The 22,868-nt window shown below is 33.9% G+C and overlaps 1 protein-coding gene across 1 annotated transcript in view; it reads right to left on the reverse strand.

Annotated features, from left to right (window-relative positions):
- The window catches only part of KIAA1109 (KIAA1109 ortholog), a 205,475-nt gene that overhangs the window by 141,339 nt on the left and 41,268 nt on the right, over positions 1–22,868 (reverse strand). The window contains exons 11-19 of the mRNA XM_035023133.1: positions 21,372–21,528; positions 20,884–20,962; positions 18,074–18,165; positions 16,679–16,796; positions 9,546–9,701; positions 9,191–9,288; positions 6,239–6,417; positions 5,965–6,071; positions 4,798–5,006 (exon numbers count right to left, since the gene is read on the reverse strand). Coding sequence (XP_034879024.1) covers positions 4,798–5,006; positions 5,965–6,071; positions 6,239–6,417; positions 9,191–9,288; positions 9,546–9,701; positions 16,679–16,796; positions 18,074–18,165; positions 20,884–20,962; positions 21,372–21,528 — 1,195 coding nt within the window. The remainder of the gene's footprint in view (positions 1–4,797; positions 5,007–5,964; positions 6,072–6,238; positions 6,418–9,190; positions 9,289–9,545; positions 9,702–16,678; positions 16,797–18,073; positions 18,166–20,883; positions 20,963–21,371; positions 21,529–22,868) is intronic.

Genomic DNA, 22,868 nt, shown 5'->3' on the forward strand with positions numbered 1-22,868 from the left:
ACTGATCAATGGAATCAGTGTACAATGTTCATGTTTATTAGCTTTTGACATACTAAGAGTTACCAACAAATCAATAAAAATAAGTTATACTCATTTTAGCCAATTTTTAATAATCCTACTCTATAAATCTTATTTTTATTATTTTTTTATTTTTTTAAAGATTTTATTTATTTGACAGAGAGAGACACAGCGAGAGAGGGAACACAAGCAGGGGGAGTGGGAGAGGGAGAAGCAGGCTTCCCGCAGAGCAGGGAGCCCGATGTGGGGCTCGATCCCAGGACTCTGGGATCGTGACCTGAGCTGAAGGCAGACGCTTAATGACTGAGCTACGCAGGCACCCCTAAATCTCTTATTTTTAAAAGATTCCTTATAAGTCTTACAGTCTCTTGCCATTTTTAACCTTAAAAACAGAAGAGATTCATGTAGATTATTAAAATCAAAAGAAAAATATTCTCTTGGGCCTAATGTTCAATTTGCTACCAAAACAATCTCACTTAATTATCTGAAACAGGAATAACTCATAGCAAATTCTTTAGGGAATACTGAATCCCCAACATAGTAGAGAACATTTGCTAATTTTTATTAAATGTGTCAATGACTGTTTTTAAAGAGTTATAAAACTCTAGGAGTCTTTTATGAGTTATCATATCAGTACATATTGAATATTATCAACAAAATGTACTTTTAAAATGATAACTCCCTTAAAACATTAGCCTCACATTAAATGTTTGATGCGGAGTGTGAGATTTAAGTTTTGCATGTGCTTGTTTTAGTTTTGCTTTGTTTCTTTAGTATGTGAACTCCATCTGTAAAGGTTAATTTCTTAAGGATTCACTAAAAAAAAATTACCAAAAGGTTGACCAAAGTATAAGGTAAGTAGTAATATACTATGGCAAACATATGGTATTTTAAGATTAATAAATGTATTCAAATATTTACAAATACAAATAAAAGTTCCAGTTCCATGTTAAGGTAGGTAGTATGCAAAATTGAACTATCTCTAAAACAAATTCCAAACAACCTTAGAAAAAAGCAATAACTTATATAACTGAAAAAAATGTGTTCTTTTGTCAAGTTTGCAGCATGAATGAATTTAAAAATGATAAGATGTATTTTCAATCTACTTAAGAGCTCTATGAAATTTTATTTTCCTAAAGATATTTTATTATGTGTGTCAAGTAACTACTTCAAGTAACAGGACATTACCATTTTTTTCCCCAGCCTACTTATGCAATGATACTCATTTCTCAAAAAAGAGGAAAAAGAATTATCACTAGAGTTAAAAGAAGACAGCTAATAAATTCAGAGAAGCAGGGGGAAAAAAAACAACCTACAGGTAGTTTGTTTCCAATATTAAATTTTTTAATGGAAACTTAGCCAGGCTTCTGTTGAAGACTATTAAAAGTGCTTTTTTTCTAATAAGGAAAGCATATATGCCATATATACCCACCCTTAACCCCACAGTTACTACTGTCTACCACTGACATGCTATCACTATTTAGATTCAGATTTCCCTTCTTCCATTAAGAAAAAATGTAATAAGACCAAGAGAAGTCAATTCAGAAGATGTAAACATTTCCATAAAATATTCTCACAAATTTTAATGCATGTTAGTATATATTCTTCTCAGAGTTCCCGGTAATAATAATGGTAACCCTAGTTTCTCTTGTGCATTTTAGAAATCGGTTTTTTTTTTTAAAGATTTTAGTTATTGGGGCGCCTGGGTGGCTCAGTCGTTAAGCGTCTGCCTTCGGCTCCGGTCATGATCCCAGGGTCCTGGGATCGAGCCCCACATCGGGCTCCCTGCTCCACGGGAAGCCTGCTTCTCCCTCTGCCACTCCCCCTGCTTGTGTTCCCTCTCTCGCTGTGTCTCTCTCTTCAAATAAATAAATAAAATCTTAAAAAAAAAAAAAAAGATTTTAGTTATTATTTATTGTGACAGAGACAGAGACAGTGAGAGAGAGCACGAGCAGTGAGGAGAGGGAGAAGCAGGCTCCCTGCCAAGCAGGGAGCCCAATGTGGGACTCGATCCCAGGACCCCGGGATCATGACCCGAGCTGAAGGCAGCCACTTAACCAACTGAGCCACCCAGGAGCCCTGGAAATCTGTCTTTTTTTTTTTAAAGATTTTATTTATTTATTTGACAGAGAGAGACACAGCGAGAGAGGGAACACAAGCAGGGCGAGTGGGAGAGGGAGAAACAGGCTTCCTGCTAAGCAGGGAGTTCGATGTGGGGCTCGATCCCAGGGCCCTGGGATCATGACCTGAGCCAAAGGCAGACGCTTAATGACTGAGCCACCCAGGAGCCCTGGAAATCATTTTTTTATAAACGGTCAAACAAATATGATTTTTTTTTTCTAGTCTATCCTTCAGAATTTCTTGATGTTTAATTCTAGTAAATAAGGAAAATACAATCTCGGTTACATGAATTTTCACATTCTCTTTGTTTTCTTTTATATATACATACATACATTCTAACACTAAGTAGAACATAGTTATATATTAAAATAAATGAAAAAAAGTAATTGAAAGAGAGAGATACATCTCCATGTTAGCATGAAAGCATGTAAGCTTTCTAGTAGGCAGTAGGCAAAAAGAAGAAAAAAAAAGACAAGTTACTTATATTCCTAATAAAAGGAACCATAGAGTTCATTGGCCTAGAAAATTGGCCTAGAAAATTTTGTTTGTCATGTTTTAGGTACATACTTTTAAAAATATTTTAAAACTTTAAAAATTTTAATTTGCTTTAGTAAAATTTTAATTTGTTTAGTAGAACATACAAGTTCTATGTTAATTCGATGAATGCAAATACTAATAAAAACTTCAGGGGCGCCCGGGTGGCTCAGTCATTAAATGTCTGCCTTCGGCTCAGGTCATAATCCCAGGACCCCTTCATCGGGCTCCCTGCTTGGCGGGAAGCCTGCTTCTCCCTCTCCTGTTCCCCCTGTTTGTGTTCCCTCTCTCTGTCAAAAAATAAATAAAATATTAAAAAAAACAAACTTTAGTACAACAGACCTCCGACACTACTAAACAGCTGTTATAAAATCTTAAAGCATGGAAGAGACTGCACCAAAACAAACTATCAAGAGAGGTTACATTTATGGAGAATGTGTAAAGAAACCTCAAAAAAAGGCATTTACTCCTTTCTCTTTATTCTTCTCTGTTATAGTCCTCTTAATTTTGACAAATATGTATTATTATGGAATTTTTAAAAGAAAAAATTGAGGTTCAGTATACATACAGTAATGCAAAAAAACAGTGATAACATCTCTTTAGTAGTATTCAAAAATGGTACTATATCAATATAACCACCCTCATTTGCTAACTAAATCATTACTTACATTTAAATTAAAATACAGTTCAGCCTCTTCAGGGAAATTATAACTTGAAAATTGCATTTTAAATCCTTTATAGTTATTCACAAGCAATCGCAAGAAAATTAGATACTGGGAGAAATATTTGAAGAATATGTCAAACAACGGTCACAAGAAAGAAAAAAAAAAAATTTGTATGTTTGTGTATGTATTTCTCCCCTTTGAATATCTGAAGAATCACTCCTTTAGGAATCTCTCCTAAAACCAAACCAAAACTTTAGATTTCCACAAATATTAAATACAATGTCCCTTGCATCTTTTATCTTAAATTATATCATCTGATGCTTTATGGTAGTTTATAGTAAATATAAGACAGTAAATCAAATATAAAAATTTTTTATAAATATAAAAACCTGTTCAGCTAGCACTTCTTCCAGAAAACCTTTCTCAACAAACCTTGACTGTCTTTCCTTAATCAACCCTGATCATCCTAGACCCTTTCCAGAATTAATTACTCCTGTCACTGTACATTATGGGATTGCCTATTACCTAAGCATTCAATATCCAAACCTCCACAGTTGTGAAATTACAAAAGGAAGCAAATAAGTAAACACTGACAAAATTAGACTCACACAAAAACCTATCCCACAAGTAACTCTACTGCTCATGACTGTTAATGTTTAGACAATTAATCTCACTTTGTTTATCAGATGTAGTAAAGCATTCAACAGTATGATGAAAATCTGAAGCAAAATGAATTAGCAAAAACCTGGAAAAATGCAACATTTCATGAAGTTGCTAAAAGTGATGTTGGATAACCACTCAAATCACAGAGAAAGGTATCAGTGATAAGTGAGGATCTGGAAGGCTTAGAGTGGTTACCTATAAAAAAGAGTAAATCAATAAGAGTTATTGATGACTTGCTGGGGTGACTTTTTTAAAGTATGAATTGAATACCAAAAGAATAAAAGTGATGTGTAGAAAACTTACAAAGTACTCACATATTTTTCTTAAAATAGCCTCTCTTCCTGATCATGCTTGATCAACCTTCAAGAGCTATCATTCTATGCAGTCATACAATTTCAATGGAAAAATTATACTAAAATGAATCAACACTTGATTTGATCTTTATTCAAAGAAGGCATACTTTTTAGAACCTAAATTTGTCATATTCTGAAATAAACTTATTTTCATATATTTGCTTCAGGTTTTAAGACAGTGCTCCAAACAAATCTTTGCTTATTATTTAGCATGAAATAAAGTTTTATGTTTTTACTGAATTCATTTGAAGTCAACTCTTCCTGGTTTTATTTCATTATTCTCAGATGACAAGGTTCTCTTGTACTTCTTTCGCTGTGTCAACATATATATCTTCAACAACTTTAAACCACCGAACTGGCTATTTCAAAAGGTCTCAATTTCAATCAGATATTAACTATTTTGCCTATGTTTAAAAATGTGTAAGATCTTTTAAAAATCATACCTTTATACATAAGAAGGCATTTAATAGTGGTCCATAGAGAGTTATTTGAGAATCTGGGGAAAGTTCCATTTCTACATGAAGTTTATCAGGTGGAAGTTCAGAGGGATCAATAGGTGGGCGTGAAGAAGTAGAAGGAGTAGAAACAACTCTGTCTGATGTTTTCTGGGATGGCCTTAATACAGAGAGCATTGTTTCTTCCATTTCTGATACTGAAAAAAATTAAGGAAAAAAAAATTCTGGTGGGGAATTTCTCAGAAGTTCTTTAAGGAAGCATTCACTAAGAAATTCTGTTTTGTAATTTTTCATGAAAGCAACTATCTCTGATACAGTATCTGTAGTATATAATGAAAACAGACTTGCAAGACTAATAATTAAGAATGTGAAATAAAACAGACTTCATTGAAATATGTGTAGAAATACATAAATTAGATGGTATAGAATCAATGAAAATTTCCTATTAACATTCTAAAGTCCCTGCAATATAAATTCAGGTCACAGTTAGGTTTTATCTATACTTGGGCATTAAAGTACAAAGTTGTTTTCACATAAACAGCTATTCAAATACAGTGTGACATTATCAAGCTCCAAACACAAGAACAATTATGAAAACTATTCTTTAACACTTAACTCACTAGAAAAATACAAAGAAAATATCACTTGACTCTAATTTCATTTTGGACCCTGGTAATAAGGTACATAAGCTTCAGGGAAACATGATATGATAGTTGTGAAAATGCATTAAAAAAACTAACAGTTCATGAAACCAAGTGCTTTAAACATATATATATTCATATTCACATACACCTTATTTGATATTCTAGTTCTTCTGTTTCTAGCTTGGCAGAACTTGAAAAAAATTATTTACTTACTCTGAACATATCTGTTCAAATGTACAATAACAACATTCATCTCACAGAGTTGTTGTAAGGACTAAATGAGATAATGTAAACCAGTAAACAGCTTGGTCTAGTATTTGATACACAGTAAATGTTCAATGAAAGTTAGTTGTAATTATGCCAAAAATCCTTAAAAGATTTTTAAATGTATACAAATACATCAAATGAATAGATACATTTCCAAATTTAAAAAAATTTTTTCTTATACTTTTAATGATTATCAATCATAAAACCAGATGTTTCAAAGTACAAATTATATAAAAACACTTACATGATTGTTTTAGCTGCTCATCCGCTTTTTGTGGATAAATTGGATGCCATGTATAATCGATTGTAAGCATGACACTTGGGACAGTCCAGCATTCAACCCAACCAGCTCTTTGAAGAATAAAAAATAAAATTCAGGTCAGTTACTTAATTTATTTAATTGTATACAAACACCAATTACAAATACTCAACTTTTATCTTTATTCTTTGAAAGAATCAGAAGAATCTTCCCCACATATAAACACAAAATATTTAAATCACTAATTTTATATACTCACTTTTCTTGTGTAATATTCCGCCATTTTGGTTTAACTGTTTTCTGACCACTTTGACACTCAGCAGGAATGCCAGTATCATGAGTAATTTTATTTGGGTGGCAATTCTTTACCAGCATAAATAATGAATATTTACTAGGGTGGCAATCTGGTAGAAATAAATGAAGATCAACATCTTCTCCCTAAAAAATAATTCATAATAACCCAAAGTAAAAAAACAGGAACATAAATATGTTAGGTTTCTATTTCCAGCCAAACTTATCTATAATAATCTTGAGAATAAATTCAAAAGAAAATAAACAAATTTCAAAAGGCAGATTTTATAATCAACAGTCAGTTAAATAACTGGAATAAGATTTTACATTGACTAAAACTAAATTCTGATTAGAAAGTTAAGAAAAAAAATTAAGGAAATAAAAAACATAGTTTCCACAAAACAGTAAAAAGATTATCTTCTATGGGTATTCATGGGTATTTCACATGTAACTCAGTAAAAAAAACAATTAAAAATCATCTCACTGAGGAACACCTAGGTGGCTCAGTTGATTAAGTGTTTACCTTCAGCTCAGGTCATGATCTCAGGTTGTGCGATCAAGCCCTGTGTTAGGCTCTGTGCTCAGCAGAGTCTGCTTGAGTTTCTCTCTCCCTCTGTTCCTCCTCCTTTCCCTCTGCTCATGCTCTCTCTCTCTCTCAAATAAATAAATAAAATCTTTAATAAATAAATAAATAAATGAGAAATCATCTTACTGATAATAAATTCAGGTGGAATATATTCTGCATTTTATTAATTTTTTAAGATTTATTTGAGAGAGAGAGAGAAAGAGCACGGGGGTAGGAGCAGAGGGAGAGGGAGAGAGAAACTCAAGGAGACTCTGCTGAGCATGGAGCCCAATGCGGGGCTGGATCTCAAGACCCTGAGACCACAACCTAAGCCTAAACCAAGAGTCAAACACTAAGCTGACTACACCACTGAGGCGCCCCTACTAATTTTTTTGATTCTAGTAAGTCTTGGATTATCAACTGGTTTTTAAGAATTCTGAATTGATACATTTTCATTTGGTTTCACTTTTTTCCTTATAGGTTGGTGCCCTAATCTTGTTCCTCATGATGCCTGATATTTTTTTTAGATTGTATTATTACAATATGTAATTGTAATAATTACAATATATAATACAATACATATTACAATATGTAATATGTATTACAATATGTAATTTTACATATTGTAAAATTTTACATATTTACATATAATATGAATTTTATTTTGTTTCAAGTTTTTATTTAAATTCCAGTTAGTTAACATACAGTGTAATATTAGTTTCAGGAGTAGAATTTAGTGATTTATCACTTACATGTAACACCCAGTGCTCATCACAAATGCCCTTAACCGTAATACCCATCACCCATTTAGCCCATCCCCCTCTCCACCAACTTTCCAGCAACCCTCAGTTCTCTATAATTAGTCTATTTTAGGGTTTGCATCTCACTTTTTTCCCAGTGTTCATCTGTATTCTTAAATTCCACATATGAGTGAAATCATACGGTATTTGTCTTTCTCTGACTTATTTCACTTAGCATAATACACTCTAGCTCTATCCACTTCGTGGCAAATGGCAAGATTTCATTCTTTTTGATGGCTGAGTAATATTCCATTGTGTATATAGACAACAATCTCTTTACCCATTTATCAGTCAATGGACATTTGGGCTCTTTGTAATTTGGTTATTGTTGATAATGCTATAAACATTGGGGTGCCGTGATGCCTGATTTCTTAACAGGCAGCATAGTAGAGTGGTTAAGAGAATGAAGGCCTAACCTATACCACTTGGGTTCAAATTCCAATTCAGCCACTCACCAATCACATAAGTTATATAAACTCAGCTTCTCAGTTTCCTATTTCATAAATGCAGATAACAACTACCTCAAGCAAACTGCTCTGAGAATGAAATGAGCTAATACACATAAAGCACTTGGAATAGTGAATGGCACACAGAACATGTTTAATAGGTATTAGCAGCTCTTATTGTTGCTATTTTTTACCACCATAACCTCCATCAATACTACAACTACATCTGATTGCTCATACCCTAAAATTAGGTATTCCACAAAATTTTGAACTCATGAGAGCTGCCTTTCAGAGAAAAGGAAGAGAGGTATTTGTGGCTGTCCCTTGAATTCATGTTTACAATTAGTAACAAAATTAAGGAAAGTACAAAATCTAGTTCATCCACTGTTAAACATTAGAGTTAGAAGGGGTTTTTCAAAAGAACATGTAAGTTAGCCACAAAGGTTAGAAATGAGCTGGTTAAGAAAATAACCAACTCAGGGAATTTTCTTTTAAAGATTTTATTTATTTATTCATGAGAGACAGAGAGAGAGGCAGAGGGAGAAGCAGGCTCCCAAGGAGCAGGGAGCCCGATGTGGGACTCGATCCCAGGACCCTGAGATCATGACCTGAGCCGAAGGCAGACGCTTAACCATCTGAGCCACCCAGGCGCCCAGGGAATTTTCTTTTTATTGCCAAAACTCCTCAGGGGAAGTTGGGGAACTTAGGGGAGTGACAGAACATTACTGTTAACTACAAAAAAAAAAAAAAAAAAAACAGCAGCATTTCTGTGACACCGAAGCACAGGAACAATGGTGGAGAGCTAAAATACTGCAGGATGGCAGTAGGATAGGCAGGGAAAAGTAGAGATAAGCTTTGGAGAATCACACTAATAAACCTGTGGAATAAAGAATGCACGCAATTATACTTTTTTTTTTTTTAAGATTTTATTTATTTGAGAGAGAGAGAGAGAGAATGAGCAGGGGGAAAAGGGAGAGGGAGAGAAGAAGCAGGCTCCCTGCTGAGAAGGAGCCCGATGTGGAGCTCGATCCCAGAACCCTGAGATCATGACCTGAGCCGAAGGCAGACACTTAACCGACTAAGCCACCCAGGCACCCAATTATACGTACTCTTAAAGAGAACTTGGTATTACACGTAGCTGGAACAAAGTCCGTAAAAGGCAAAGAGAAATCAATGTTTAATGTTTCCCCACAGGCTGCCAGATATACTACAAGAGGAAAAAAGAGAAAATTTATTTTTAACTTCAATAAAACTTTAAAAATTGCCTTAAATACATACCTAAGAAAATGAAAGATAATATGCTTAGTCCAATAAAAACTCTAAAGTAGTTCTCTGAGAGTATTATAAGACAATGGAAAAAAGATCACATCTAGTATCTATTAAAACTACAAAATCAACATCAATTTCCATTGTGATTTGTCTTAATGAATAGAATACTTAACCTAATTTTTAAGAAGTTCTTACCATTTTCCTGTTGTTTAGTGGAACAGTCAATCCAATTGTGTTGATTAGCAGCCCAAATCATTTCAAATTGATGAAACATGATTTTAAAATTCCATGTATATGGCACAAATGAAAAAATGTCTGGAGCACTATCACTAGACCAGTCTTGAATTAAATCTAAAATTATGGGAGTGGGAAACAGAAAGCAAAAATTAACTGAAATTCAGAAAACAAAATATAAATATTCTAACACCAGTCAAAAATGAATTTTTCTTTTGCAACTAAAAAGACCTTTTATACTGAAATAGTAAAAGAAGATTAAGATATACGTAAGTGATTTAATAGCAATCCAGTATTCATGTACTAAGCACAGTTCCAAATAAGAGAAATTTTATGCCTTTTATATACCTATTATTTTTTATTTTTTATACCTATTATTTTTTTAAAGAAACTTTAGAAGATAAAAGAGAAAAAAATATCACCTGATAATCCACTACCCAAATACCCAGCACGGTGGATAGGTTTCCTTCTAGTTTTTTTTTTTTTTCTATGTAGACTTTCATACTATTCTAGATGCACATATTTTATATACTGCTTTTTCTCATTGAACTCAAAATTTTTCCATATTATTTCATATACATTAACAAAAATTTTAATGAAAGTTCATTAAAGAGATTTGCCAGGATTTATTTAACCATTTAGTAATCTTGGATATTAGATTCTTTCCAAATTTTTGTGTTATATATAATTTTATGGATATTTTCATGCAAGATATTTTACATATTCAGGATTACTTTGTCAGTATAGATTCCAGAAGTAGAAGTGGCTAGGTCAATGTTTATAAATTTTTTCAAAGCTATTATAAATTACAGAATTGCTTTCTGAGAAGAGTGAAACCATTTATACTCCTACCAGAAATATATGCTTGATTATTTCATTGTACCCTCCTCCTGCATTATACTTCTTTCTACCTTTCCCTCCCCCTGTCCCCCCCTCCTTCTCTTTCTCTCTGGGGGTAGTGGGAGGATGTAGCTTGGTAATTAATTGATCATTTAAAACTGTTACCTCATTTAACTGAATTTCCTAATTACAAGTAGGGTTGAACATTTTTTTCATGTTGTTTTCCTCATTAAACAAATACCTACAGAGTGTCTACTGTGTGCCAGACTCTGTTCTAGACTCAGAGAATATAATGGTGAACAGAAACTTGGCCCTGTTAGTATTTACAGTCAATAATCCCTGATTTCTGATTTGTTGTACTCTGATTTGTATGGTTTTAAGTGTTGCTTTTTAAAACTATTCATTTATTTAGTCTGCTTATCCTCTGGTACCCTTTTTTTTTTTTTGAATCTCGAAAGGCAAAAACTCTTTATATAAAGATATCAGCACTAATCTTAACAGTGGTTTTACTTTTTCTTCAGGCATTCACATTGCTTACGTGCCTATACTCCCAGCAATCATATCTTTCAGGACATGGTCTCCTCCTAAAGGTGGCAAGCTCATCTTTGTATATTCATAGTATATAACATAGTGCTATGCATATAAAATTAGAACTTTGTATATATGAGAGAGAGAAACGACTAGGAGCAGTATTATAGCACACTTTGACAGCAGACAGTCCTGGGCTTAAATTCTGACTTTGCCATTTTACTAGCAATGCAATCTTAAACGAATAACGTAAATGCTATCAGTTTTCTTTTTTACAAAATGAAGACAACTTCATAGACTTATGGTGAGAACTGAAATTATATGTGTCAAGTTTTAGCACAGTAACTGCCACAGGGTAAGCACTCTATGTATGGAAGCACTTATTATTAAAGATATTCTAAAGAAAATAATAGGTAAAAATAATTAAATATTTAAAGTAGTTTCTTTGGATTTTAAATGAGGTCATTAAACTGAAAGATTATATTCAATAAGGAAATCAGAAGTCAAATTTCTCTTACATAATATCATATGAACTCATTTAAAAATAATTTAGCTGCAATGTACAAAGCTTGTGCATATTAAAAATCCCTCTCTTAATAAAATGGCAAAATAATACATTTAATATCAAATGTCAAAAATGTGAATATTAATAAGATGCAGAGTTTTATATCAATCAATTGAATATGGCAATTAATCTGTTCTATGAATAAAGGAAAACTCCACTTGACAATTTTACTTTAAATGTATTTTTGTTTCACTGAACAAGCAATCACAGTGGTTCATCATATTGTAGAGTATCTATGCTTACTTCTAAACTTTTACTTCCACATGCCACCCTACCTAATATGACTCCATCCCAACTTTGTAACTTTATTCTTTAGCACAATGGCTAGCAATTGAGAGATACCCAAAAGTCATCTCTGGAATTAACCAACTCTACCATAAAAATTTATCATTCATCAAGCTGATTTTCTCACTTTTCTTCTTCATCAACATTTTTAGTTCTGTACTTTTACTCAAACTATTCATCCTATCTAAAATAAGTATACTCTTTGGTATTCTCTCTGCTAAAGGAAAACTCCAACCATCTTTAACAACAACATGATACTATAGAGAGAGCACAGGGTCCACAGTCAAAAAAGTGTTCTTAAATATCTCTTCCAGTTACTAGCCTCATTGAGTCTGACCAATTCATTGAATGTTTCCCTGCTTCAATTCCTCTTGTTAACTCAGGGATAGCATTAACAGCTATCTCTTTTCACAGTCATGAAGGTAATATAAATGAACATGGTTTGGAATGTTCTGTGGTGACAAACTATGCAAATATCAGTTAATACTACTGAGTTCATTTACAAAGACCATTTTAGATGTTATGGTCTTTCCCTTACCTCTCTGATTGCCTTTAGGTCACAGCCATTTCCTCTGTATTCATGTGTTACATGCATTTGTTAGTTTCAGTTGATGCTAGCAATCAAGATATACACTGTTTTGTATTGCTTCATTTGTTTAAGTCTAGTACGCATGCCAATATACTTGAGACTGATAAATAATACAAAACAAGAAATGTCCATAAAGCAACATACCCATAAATTCTGTGGGCTGAGATTATGGTTTAAATTTGTTTTGAATCATTATTAATAAGAGACTTTCAGCTTACACTGGTTGCATTTATCTACTTCACACTTCTAGTTAAAAGATTGAAATATAATTGCTAGTAAAATAAACATAAATTCAAATAATCCACTAATCATCTCAGGAAACCAATGTAATTTTATAAAGTTACTAGCCAATTTCTATTTTAACAAGTCTTATTAGTTTTTCTTCCATATTTTATTTGAAATTTCAAGATATTCTGCAGTATAGTTTCCTTATCACCTTATATAATATCTTTACTGATAAATATTTAAAAATATGGTAAAATATTTTTACTAGCTTCAACAACTATATCTAATAAGTATTTCTCTTTAAACCAAAAGCTGCTCTCATTAGCAGATGATCTTATCAAATAATTGAAAAAAGGAAGCACTTTCTTGATGACTGCCTTACTCATTTAGACAACAATTTTTTTTTTTTAAAGATTTTATTTATTTATTTGATAGATAGAGACACAACGAGAGAGGGAACACAAGCAGGGGGAGTGGAAGAGGGAGAGCAGGCTTCCCACTGAGCAGGGAGCCCGATGCGGGGCTCGATCCCAGGACCCTGGGATCATGACCTGAGCTGAAGGCAGACACTTAACGACTGAGCCACCCAGGCGCCCCTAGACAACAAATTTTTAAAGTTATTAATTTGTGATGAGCACTGGGTGTTGTATGGATGTGCTGAATCACACATATATTGTATGCCTGAAACTAATATTACACTGTATGTTAACTAACTGGGATTTAAATAAAAACTTAAAAAATATAATTAAGTTGGTAATCTAAATATTCATCTGGAAAAAACTCTTCTACAACTCACTTTATAATTACATTGTTAGGCAAATATCCTATAAAATGCCAGTCAATTGTACTGGAGCTTAGCAATATTGTTACCATTGTCTTCTTCTCCCCTTTATCAGAGTAAATCTAAATCAATTTCGATATTAGCAGAAGAGACTTCACTTCTGCCTGTTTTACATCTTTTATTCCTGAGACTCTTTTTTATATTTATCATGAAGCTGTCTTTGCCCTACACTAAAATCTCTTAAGAACAACTTTTTGGGGCACCTGCGTGGCTCGGTTGGTTAAGCATCCATCTGCCTTTGGCTCACATCATGATCCCAGGGTCCTGGGATTGAGCCCTGCATCGGGGCTCCTTGCTCAGTGGGGAGTCTGCTTCTCCCTCTCCCTGCTGCTCCCCCTGCTTGTGTTCTCTCTCGCGCGCGCTATCTCTTTCTCTCTGTGTCAAATAAATAAAATAAAATAAAATAAAATAACAACTTTATTTAATAATTGGCATAAGAATGGCTACTGAGGAATATTAGGCATATCCTCACACCAAATTAGATCATTTGCTTTCTGCAGAATTCTGTCAATGGGGAAATAGAAAACTGAGAACAGAGCAAAGCAATTCAAACACTGTGACAAAGTATGTTCATCTCCAGGATAAGCATGTTACTCTCTAATAGTCATCCTTTTTGAGGAATAAATAAGTTTTTAAAGGATTCTAAAAAGCAATAGAAGACATATGAATAAAAGTTACAGCCGTAAAATCCGGGATATGAGAACTTAAGTTTTGTACCTATTTTCTTTAAATTTCTCCAAATAAATTTTAGGAAAAAAAAAAAGTGAATTGTAATACATATAAGCTTAGAGATTAAAAATAAAGAAAATAATTTAGGGAAAACATGGTTGTAACTTGGGAAATGCGTTCAAATCCTATTTGAAAGTGACTAATACAATGCTCAGCCTAAACTAAAGTGTTACTATAAAAATTTTAAATCTTGAATTATCTACTCCAACTATTCTTAGCACTGCTAAAGTCTAAGAATGTGAGATGTCTGGAGTAAAAACAATGTGAAGGATTAAATGCTTGAAAATAGGAACCTATTTTAAAAGGTTAGCAAAGTTATAAAATACAAAACATTAAGTGAAAGAGAAATGGCTACTGCCGAAGAAACTAAATATAACAGATTCTCGAGCCAGACAACTTGGGTTGGAACACTAGCTCGACAGACTTACTAGTTGTGTGACCCTGGACAAACTGCTTGACCACTCTGTAACTTACTTTCCTCATCTGTAAAACAAGGATAACAATAATATCGATCTCAGGAATTATTATAAGGATTCAACAATTCAATATGTGCAAATTTCTTAGAACAGAGACAGACACATAATACACACTGTGAGTTTTAGCTATTTTTTTTTTTTTAATAAATCTGAATTGAGCAGTACTTATTCAAAGTTCAGCTACACTGACAAAAGTTTAACTTGCCAGGGATTTTGTTACAACTTCTACTACTGGGACCCTGACTCAAGCCTTGAAGAATTATATAACTCCAAGAACGCAGAAGCTTTCTATCCAGTCCCCACAATAAAGTTTCCAAACTAAAAAACAAATATAAAAGACTTACAAATGAACATATTGTAGTAATGGCATTATACAATGCCCAAACTCTAACAATAGCAAAATTAGGGTAGAAATTATCTCTATTTCACAGATAAGGAAACAGAAGGTAAAATAATTGGATAATTCGGCCAACATCATATTGCTAGTAAGTAATGTGCAGGCAGGACTATCTATGAATACCTGACTATCACTATATCCCCATATATCTAATATTACTCAGCACAGATCAGATGCTTGTAAATGACTGGTGGATACAAAGAAGGATGAGGGCTGGCTGGCTGGCTGGCTGGCTGGCTAAATGTAGCAATCAGTAAAGCAAATATTAGGTACTCTGGGGTAGCCACTGACCCTGGCAAATCAGACCAACTCTGTTTAGCTAAACTTTTTATGGGAAGGTTCTATATAAATGCAACTTATTTTTATGTAGTAATATTTATATTAGTCAGAGACCAAGACTACATGTTCGTAAACCCATGAAATATGAGTCACTATTGTAATATGCTTCAAGAAATAAAGGAATTTTTTCCAACTAACAATAACATCAACTCAATACCCATGCCAATGGAAAGAAGTAGGAGCTCCAAATATAAAAGTAACATACCCTCGTGCACTGTTGGTGGGAATGTAAATTGGTACAGCCACTGTGGAAAACAGTGCGGAGGTTCCTCAAAAACTTAAAATAGAAATACCACATGATCCAATAATTCTACTACTGGGTATTTACCCAAAGAAAATGAAAACAGTAATTCAAAAAAATGTATGCACCCCTATGTTTATTGCAGCATTATTACAATAGCCAAGATATGGAAGCAAACTAAATGTCCACAATAGATGAATAAAGAAGATGTGATGTGTGTTCACACACACACACACACACACACACACACACATGAATATTAAGCAGCCATAAAAAAGAATAAAATTTTGCCATTTGCAACAACATTTCACTTACATGTGGAATCTAACAAACAAAACAAATAAGCAGAAAGAGACCCATAAATACAGAAAACAAACTGATGGCTGCCAAAGGGGAGGAGGGTAAAGAGATGAGAAAAATAGATGAATGGGAGTGGGAGGTACAGGCTTCCAGTTATGGACTGAGGAAGTCACTGGAATGAAAGGCATGGCATAGGAAACACAGTCAGTGGTATTGTAGTAGCATTGTATGGTGACCGACAGTAGCTATACTTGTGGTGAGCACAGAGTTGTTAAATCACTAGTTGTATAACCAAAACTAATGTGACGTGTTAACTACACTTCAGTAAAATAAAAAAATAACATATTTGACTATTTGAATATACTGTTTGTGGATTACAATAACTGAAACAAAATAATGAAACCATGCTGATGCCTAATTCAGGCAAAGAAAGAAACTGATTCATCCTCCCCAAATTATCCCCCACTAGGATGATAAAACGTACCAGCCCAAGCTGAGTTCTTTCATTTTTTTGTAAGCCCAATTTTGGATTGATATTTTCCTTGTTTGCGGTAAAAGAGAACACAAAATACCTATATTTAAATTTTCCCTTTTATACTTGTAGCCCAAAAAGAAGTGTAAAAAAAAAGTATGAACTCTACCATCAAATCCCTATGTTGAATCTAAAAGCAAAACTTAGTGAATATAAACAAGTTCACTGTGATAAATCTCATTGTATTTACACTTATTAGAAAATTACCAGTAAAGAAGTTCTTCTGTGCAAAGATGAAGTGATAGGTGGCTTTATAAACCTCTAATTCACACTGCCAAGTCTGTGGCATGTTCCATATTCGGGGATAACTGGCAATGATGTGGAACTGCAAATGAAATGTTAAGTAAAAATGTTAGAGCTTAAAATGTGACATTGTGTGAAGAACATCAGAAATAAATTCACACACACACACACTAGTAGAGTAATTAAAACTTATTTTCCCACTGAGCTGAACAGAAGGTCCCTTTGAGATTTTAATATTACTGTGGCTAAAGGTCAGTATCTATGGTTATATCCAGCTCCTTGAAATACTAAGCCATGAAAACTTTAAGAACAACAAAGCAGACTACAGTTTTGATACTGTACTCTAGCTAAACCAACAGAGTAACAACCAATGTCCTTAATTCCTCTTTAAACCTAATCTGTTAGGTAAGAGGCTTGGGGTTTGGCCACCAGTGCCTCCCAGGTTCCCTTTTGGCAAATACATGCTTTATCATATATTTAAGGTGCTTTATCATGTATTCCATCTGCCGAAGTTTAGAGATTCTGCTAAAGGCAAGAGCTGCCTGACCAGGAATAGCATTATGGTACAGCACCATTTATCAGCAATAGCTCAGGAATTCATTAAAATGCTGAATACGCCATTTTAATATACATTTATAGTATTCAACATATTCTTGGTAATTACATATTTTTCCTCTTAATTTACATATATGTGTGTAAAAAATGCTGTTTTCAGACAATTAAGACCTAATGATACCATCTTATAAAACAATCCTTTCTGAATATCAGCCATGCTACATAGTGGCTTTTGTTATTATTGTTATTGTTGTCTTCCCTGATAAGGAATAATCTGCCTGATAATGAAATGAATCCCTAATCTGCAATTTTAATCATAAGCATTTCCATATTTTTTCTAATATGGAGTAATCTGCAGTATCAGTAAGATTTCCTTCTTTTAACCTCATTCATCAAGTAAAAACCAAAATGACTTATTAAGCCATGAGAAGGAATCCAATGGGGCCAGAAACATATAGTGAAAAATTATCTCATTTATAACATAGGAGTTAGTCTAGTCATAAAATAAAATTTAAAATTAATATTCTAACAACTTTTCACATTTTTAAAGACCAAAAACCATGCTAGCACTGCCTTATATTCACTTTGCCCATAACCAGAAGCAGAGCAAGAGAGATGCCAGAGTCCATAGCCCTGGGAATCTACTCCTCTTCACAAAAAATAAGGCCAAGAGCACCTGGTAGTTCTTGAATGAGAAGATTAACTATTTAATGACTTCCTGGTCATTAAAATTTTATATTAAAAAATTAAAACCAAATTCAGATTTTATGTATGTATACATATCATCATATACTCTAGACTTACTGCTAACATTTCTGCTTCTAAAAGGGTCCGGTATTGCATGCTGGTGGTGGCATCAACATGTAAGAGCTGTCCTTTAATTGCAGGAGTATAACCTAGTAAGTTGAAAACATAAAAATTAAGAACCTACAAAATATATGTGTGACTAAAAATTTTGTACTGGAAACAACTCCCATCACCACCCAAAGAAGGAATCCGTGAAAACTGGTGATCAGACACAATACAAATACATCCCAGTGATGGGGAGCTTGCTATCTAATAGGTGACCTTTCTCATTTTGGACAGCTCTAAAGGAATAAAGTTCCATCTTCATAGAATGTCCTCCTGATTTTGCTTTCCAGCACAAAACTGTAAGTCTACCCTCTAAATGACAGTTTTCAACTATTAAAGATGGCTACTATGTCTCTACTTCTCCCACTGACTCAAGGGAAGTTGTTTTCATCATTTTCAACTGTTCCTTATATAATGATACTTTCTAAACAACGGCTATGCCTTATGTAATTAATGACAGTTAGCAAATAACATAGCTCCATTCTGAACAAAAGCAGAAAAGTACAGAGTATTTCACTTCTTTTCTTGAAGGGCTGCCCTTCTATGAACACTAATGCTATGGTCATTAGTATATGACTAGTTCAACATGTATCCTGCTCTGGGCATTTTTTTCAAAGACCCGAATCTCTGAAAAAGTTTTACATGTGTTTGAGTTATATTTTGTTAATGTCTATGACTTAATCTATTTTTCCCCTCAGACAGTCATCTCAAAAGCCACCTAACCTTCCCAAGAACCTGACTGGGCTTTCCTTAGACTGGTAACTCACTCAGAGTTCCACAACCAGTGTGCTGTGGCACTGCCCATGAATTCATCATGAGTATGTTCCAGATATTGATTCCCTCAGCCCTCAGTGGCTCCCTTACCCCAGTGCACCAATAATTGTACAAAAGAAAGGTGTACAAGTATTTCCTATGTGCAATATCAGTTTAAAAATGGTAGAACCACTCCCTTAATTGAATCATTCTCAATTTTACACAACCCCCAACTGCCTTTTTCCTCCCGCTTTGTATCTGTAAGTAAGGCTACCCTAAAAGATGTTCTTTCGAACTCACTACTCTGAACCACCCAGTCCTAGAGCATCTCAAGCATCTGCTTCAAGACTTAGTATGACCACTCTTTTACAACCAGCAAAGGTAAGGTTTAACTCTTCATCAAAAGAGCCTCAAAGTTACAGGGAAAAGATACACTATGCCATTCTCAGTCACTGTTTCAAACTGATTATCTACGTAGGTAGACCCGACTGCTACCTTTTTATACAAGCTAATGAATATAGTCAACCCGCTACCTGCTTTCTTATACCAGCAACAAAAAAAGGTGACAAAAACAAGAGAGCCAAGAATGATATAAAAATTACTCTAATTATACTTAGCCATAGTAACATTGTTGGTTAGTGACTTAAAAATACAGGTACATTGCTATTCTCTGTACTCTGAAGAAGTGAATAAATAAAGTAGAATTTCATTTTAATTGTTCTCAATTACAAATATAATAAGAGGATAGGAAGAAGGAAAATGAAAAAGGCTATATAATATTTTGATAAATTTAACAAAATGTATTTAATCACATTATTAACCTGTATCAGAGTTCAAATTTCAAATGCATAATGAAATTAGATTAGCTCAGGTGAAACTATAGCAGAGTATTATTTAATATTTTAAATATGAAATGTTCTGCTTTCTTAGTTATATTTTTCAAAGTACCAGGCTTATCAAAAGGAATGAGATCTTGCCATTTGCAACGACGTGGATGGAACTGGAGGGTATTATGTTGAGTGAAATAAGTCAAACAGAGAAAGACATGTATCATATGATCTCACTGATATGAGGAATTCTTAATCGCAGGAAACAAACTGAGGGTTGCTGGAGTGGGGGGGTGGGGTGGGAGGGATGGGGTGACTGGGTGATAGACACTGGGGAGGGTATGTGCTCTGGTAAGCGCTGTGAATTGTGCAAGACTGTTGAATCTCAGATCTGTACCTCTGAAACAAATAATGCAATATATGTTAAGAAAAAAAAAGAAGAAGAAGAAGGTAGCGGGAGGGGAAGAATGAAGCGGGGGAAATCGGAGGGGTAGACGAACCATGAGAGACGAAGGACTCTGAAAAACAAACAGGGTTCTAGAGGGGAGGGGGGTGGGAGGATGGGTTAGCCTGGTGGTGGGTATTGAGGAGGGCACATTCTGCATGGAGCACTGGGTGTTATGCACAAACAATGAATCATGGAACACTTCATCTAAAACTAATGATGCAATGTATGGGGATTAACATAAGAATAAAGAAAAAACAAAACAAAAAAAAAAAACAAACAAAGTACCAGGCTTACTCCCTGACAAAATCTATTAACACCATAACCTAAAACAAAGCCTATCAATCATACTATCACATACTGCCCATATACCATGTGCCAGGGTACTGGGTTCAGTACCAAGTTTACATCAGTTTAAAAAAAACACACAGCACCTGCTCTTACAGAGCAACAGACTAATAGGAAAAATACATTTTAAACAAATTATGCTCAGTCTTACAAAAAAGAAGTATAGGGTATAACGAAAGCATAAGACCTAACTTGATTTAAAAATTTTTCCCTTCTCTCCAGGTGCACAAAATATTTAATTATGTAATTAATATGTACTGTTAATATAACAGAAAGCTGAAAAAGAAAACCCCATTATGTTAGTCTAAATAGGATAACAAGCTATTATTTATAGATTAATTATTCCCCTACTAATCATTTAAAATAGGAAAGTACTCATTGCAGCTTACCATTTTCTTCAACTGTCATTGGAATATTAATTTCTAAATATGAGCCAGCTCCTACATTTACATGTACAGCATTTGTTTCCTACCAAAAGAAAAAAATTAAACCATATAATTATTTTCTCACTATTTAATCATACTCCCATCTTTACTTTTCAGTTATTATCACAGACAAAATATAATCATCAATGATATGAAATGGGTATTAAAAGTTCCTAAGAACAAAAGTTCGAAGTTTTACTAAAAATACACTAAAACAATCTGGCCAGATATAAAGAAGAAAATGAACCAGACTATAGAATTAAGGTTTATTATTAATTTTTCCTACTTTTGGTACTTAATGAAAGCAACATATATACAATTATTGTAGGGGGGGAGTGATAGGAGGCTCATAGAAATGAATCTAAGTATAGTACTAGTTACCAGAAAAATACTCTGGAAAATCATGTTTAAGTTTTAAACACTATTTTCTACTATATTATTTCAATAATTACCCTGTTTTTGGTAAACAGCAAATCAATTGTAGCATCTGCAATAATATTCATTCGCAGTTCAAAAGCAAGGATCTGTCGTGGTCTCCCAGGCTGTGCAATTTCAGAAACTTTCAGAACTTGATAATCAGGTGGGAAGAAAAACTTCCATAAACAATCTCTATATAAGGCGGGATAAACGTATAAAGAATAACTTGTTATTTAAACAAAATTACATTTATAAGGGTATAAAGGTATAAAGGTATAAAGAATAACTTGTTATTTAAACAAAATTACATTTATAAGGGAGCATAATCAGTATTCTAAGTTTGTACTATCACTGTTATCTCATTTAACAATTGCACATGAAATAGAAAAAAAAATTAAGTCACAAAATAGCACCTACTCTAATTTCCTTTCAGTAAAACGAAATTTTCTCCAATGTTTTATACTTCCAAAGATCAACAACCTTTGAGTATTTTTTTAGATTTATTTACTTATTTGAGAGAGAGAGAGAGTCTGTGCGCAGGCATGCGCAACACACACATGCACAAGAATGGGGAGGGGCAGAGGGAGAGAATCTTCACACAGACTCCCTCACTGAGCACAGAACCCAATGTGGGGCTCGATCTCATGACCCATGACCTGAGCTGAAACCAAGAGTCCAACGCTTAACTGACTGAGCCACCCAGGCACCCCAACAAGCTTTGAGTATTTAATATACTATTGTCAAATGAGATATAGGTAAGAACAAATTTACACTGTTGAGGCATACTGTGAGAAATTAAAGACTTTCTACAAGCATATCAAAAGGCAAAGAAAGAACTAAAGGAGGATGGTTTAATTAGAATCATTACACTATGGATGAGTTACTTAGCCTTTCTGAGGACACCTGACCTGCTTTCTCATCTGCAAAATAGGAATAACATAACTGGCCTCATAGACTAGATCTGAAGATTAAATAACAACATATATGGAAAAGACTTGGCAGTACATGATGCTAGAAAAAATGGCTATTATTTATTTTATTTTTATAATCATTTATTATCTTTTAGAGGGGGGAGAGGGGCAAAGTGAGAGGGAGAGAGAGAATCTTAGGCAGGCTCCATGCCTAGCATGGAGCCTGATGCAGGGCTTGACCTCATAACCCTGAGATCATGCCCTGAGCTGAAATCAAAAGGCAGATGCTTAACCAACTGAGCCACCCAGGTGCCCCTTATAATCATTATTTTTAATCAATAATCTATCAATAAGAGTCTAAAGAGCAATAGATCTCTAAAAAGTAAAGATGCTAAGGCTCTAATACATTTGCCTCCCCTCATCACTTCACAAAGATGAAAGAACCCAAGGAATTTCCATTTCAGAGTCAAAATTAATGTAATGTTATTCATACATTCAGAGAAGGTGCCAGTTTATAGCTTTTAAACAGGAAGGGTTGAAAAAGTAACAGAAAATGCTACTTGGAATAAGTAAGATAGGGAAAAATTAGATGAACAGAACAAAAGTTGCAAACTGACCCAT

This window comes from Mirounga leonina, unplaced genomic scaffold (genome assembly GCF_011800145.1).
Source record: "Mirounga leonina isolate KUSES-001 unplaced genomic scaffold, KU_Mleo_1.0 Mir_176, whole genome shotgun sequence".
Classification (NCBI taxonomy): domain Eukaryota; kingdom Metazoa; phylum Chordata; class Mammalia; order Carnivora; family Phocidae; genus Mirounga; species Mirounga leonina.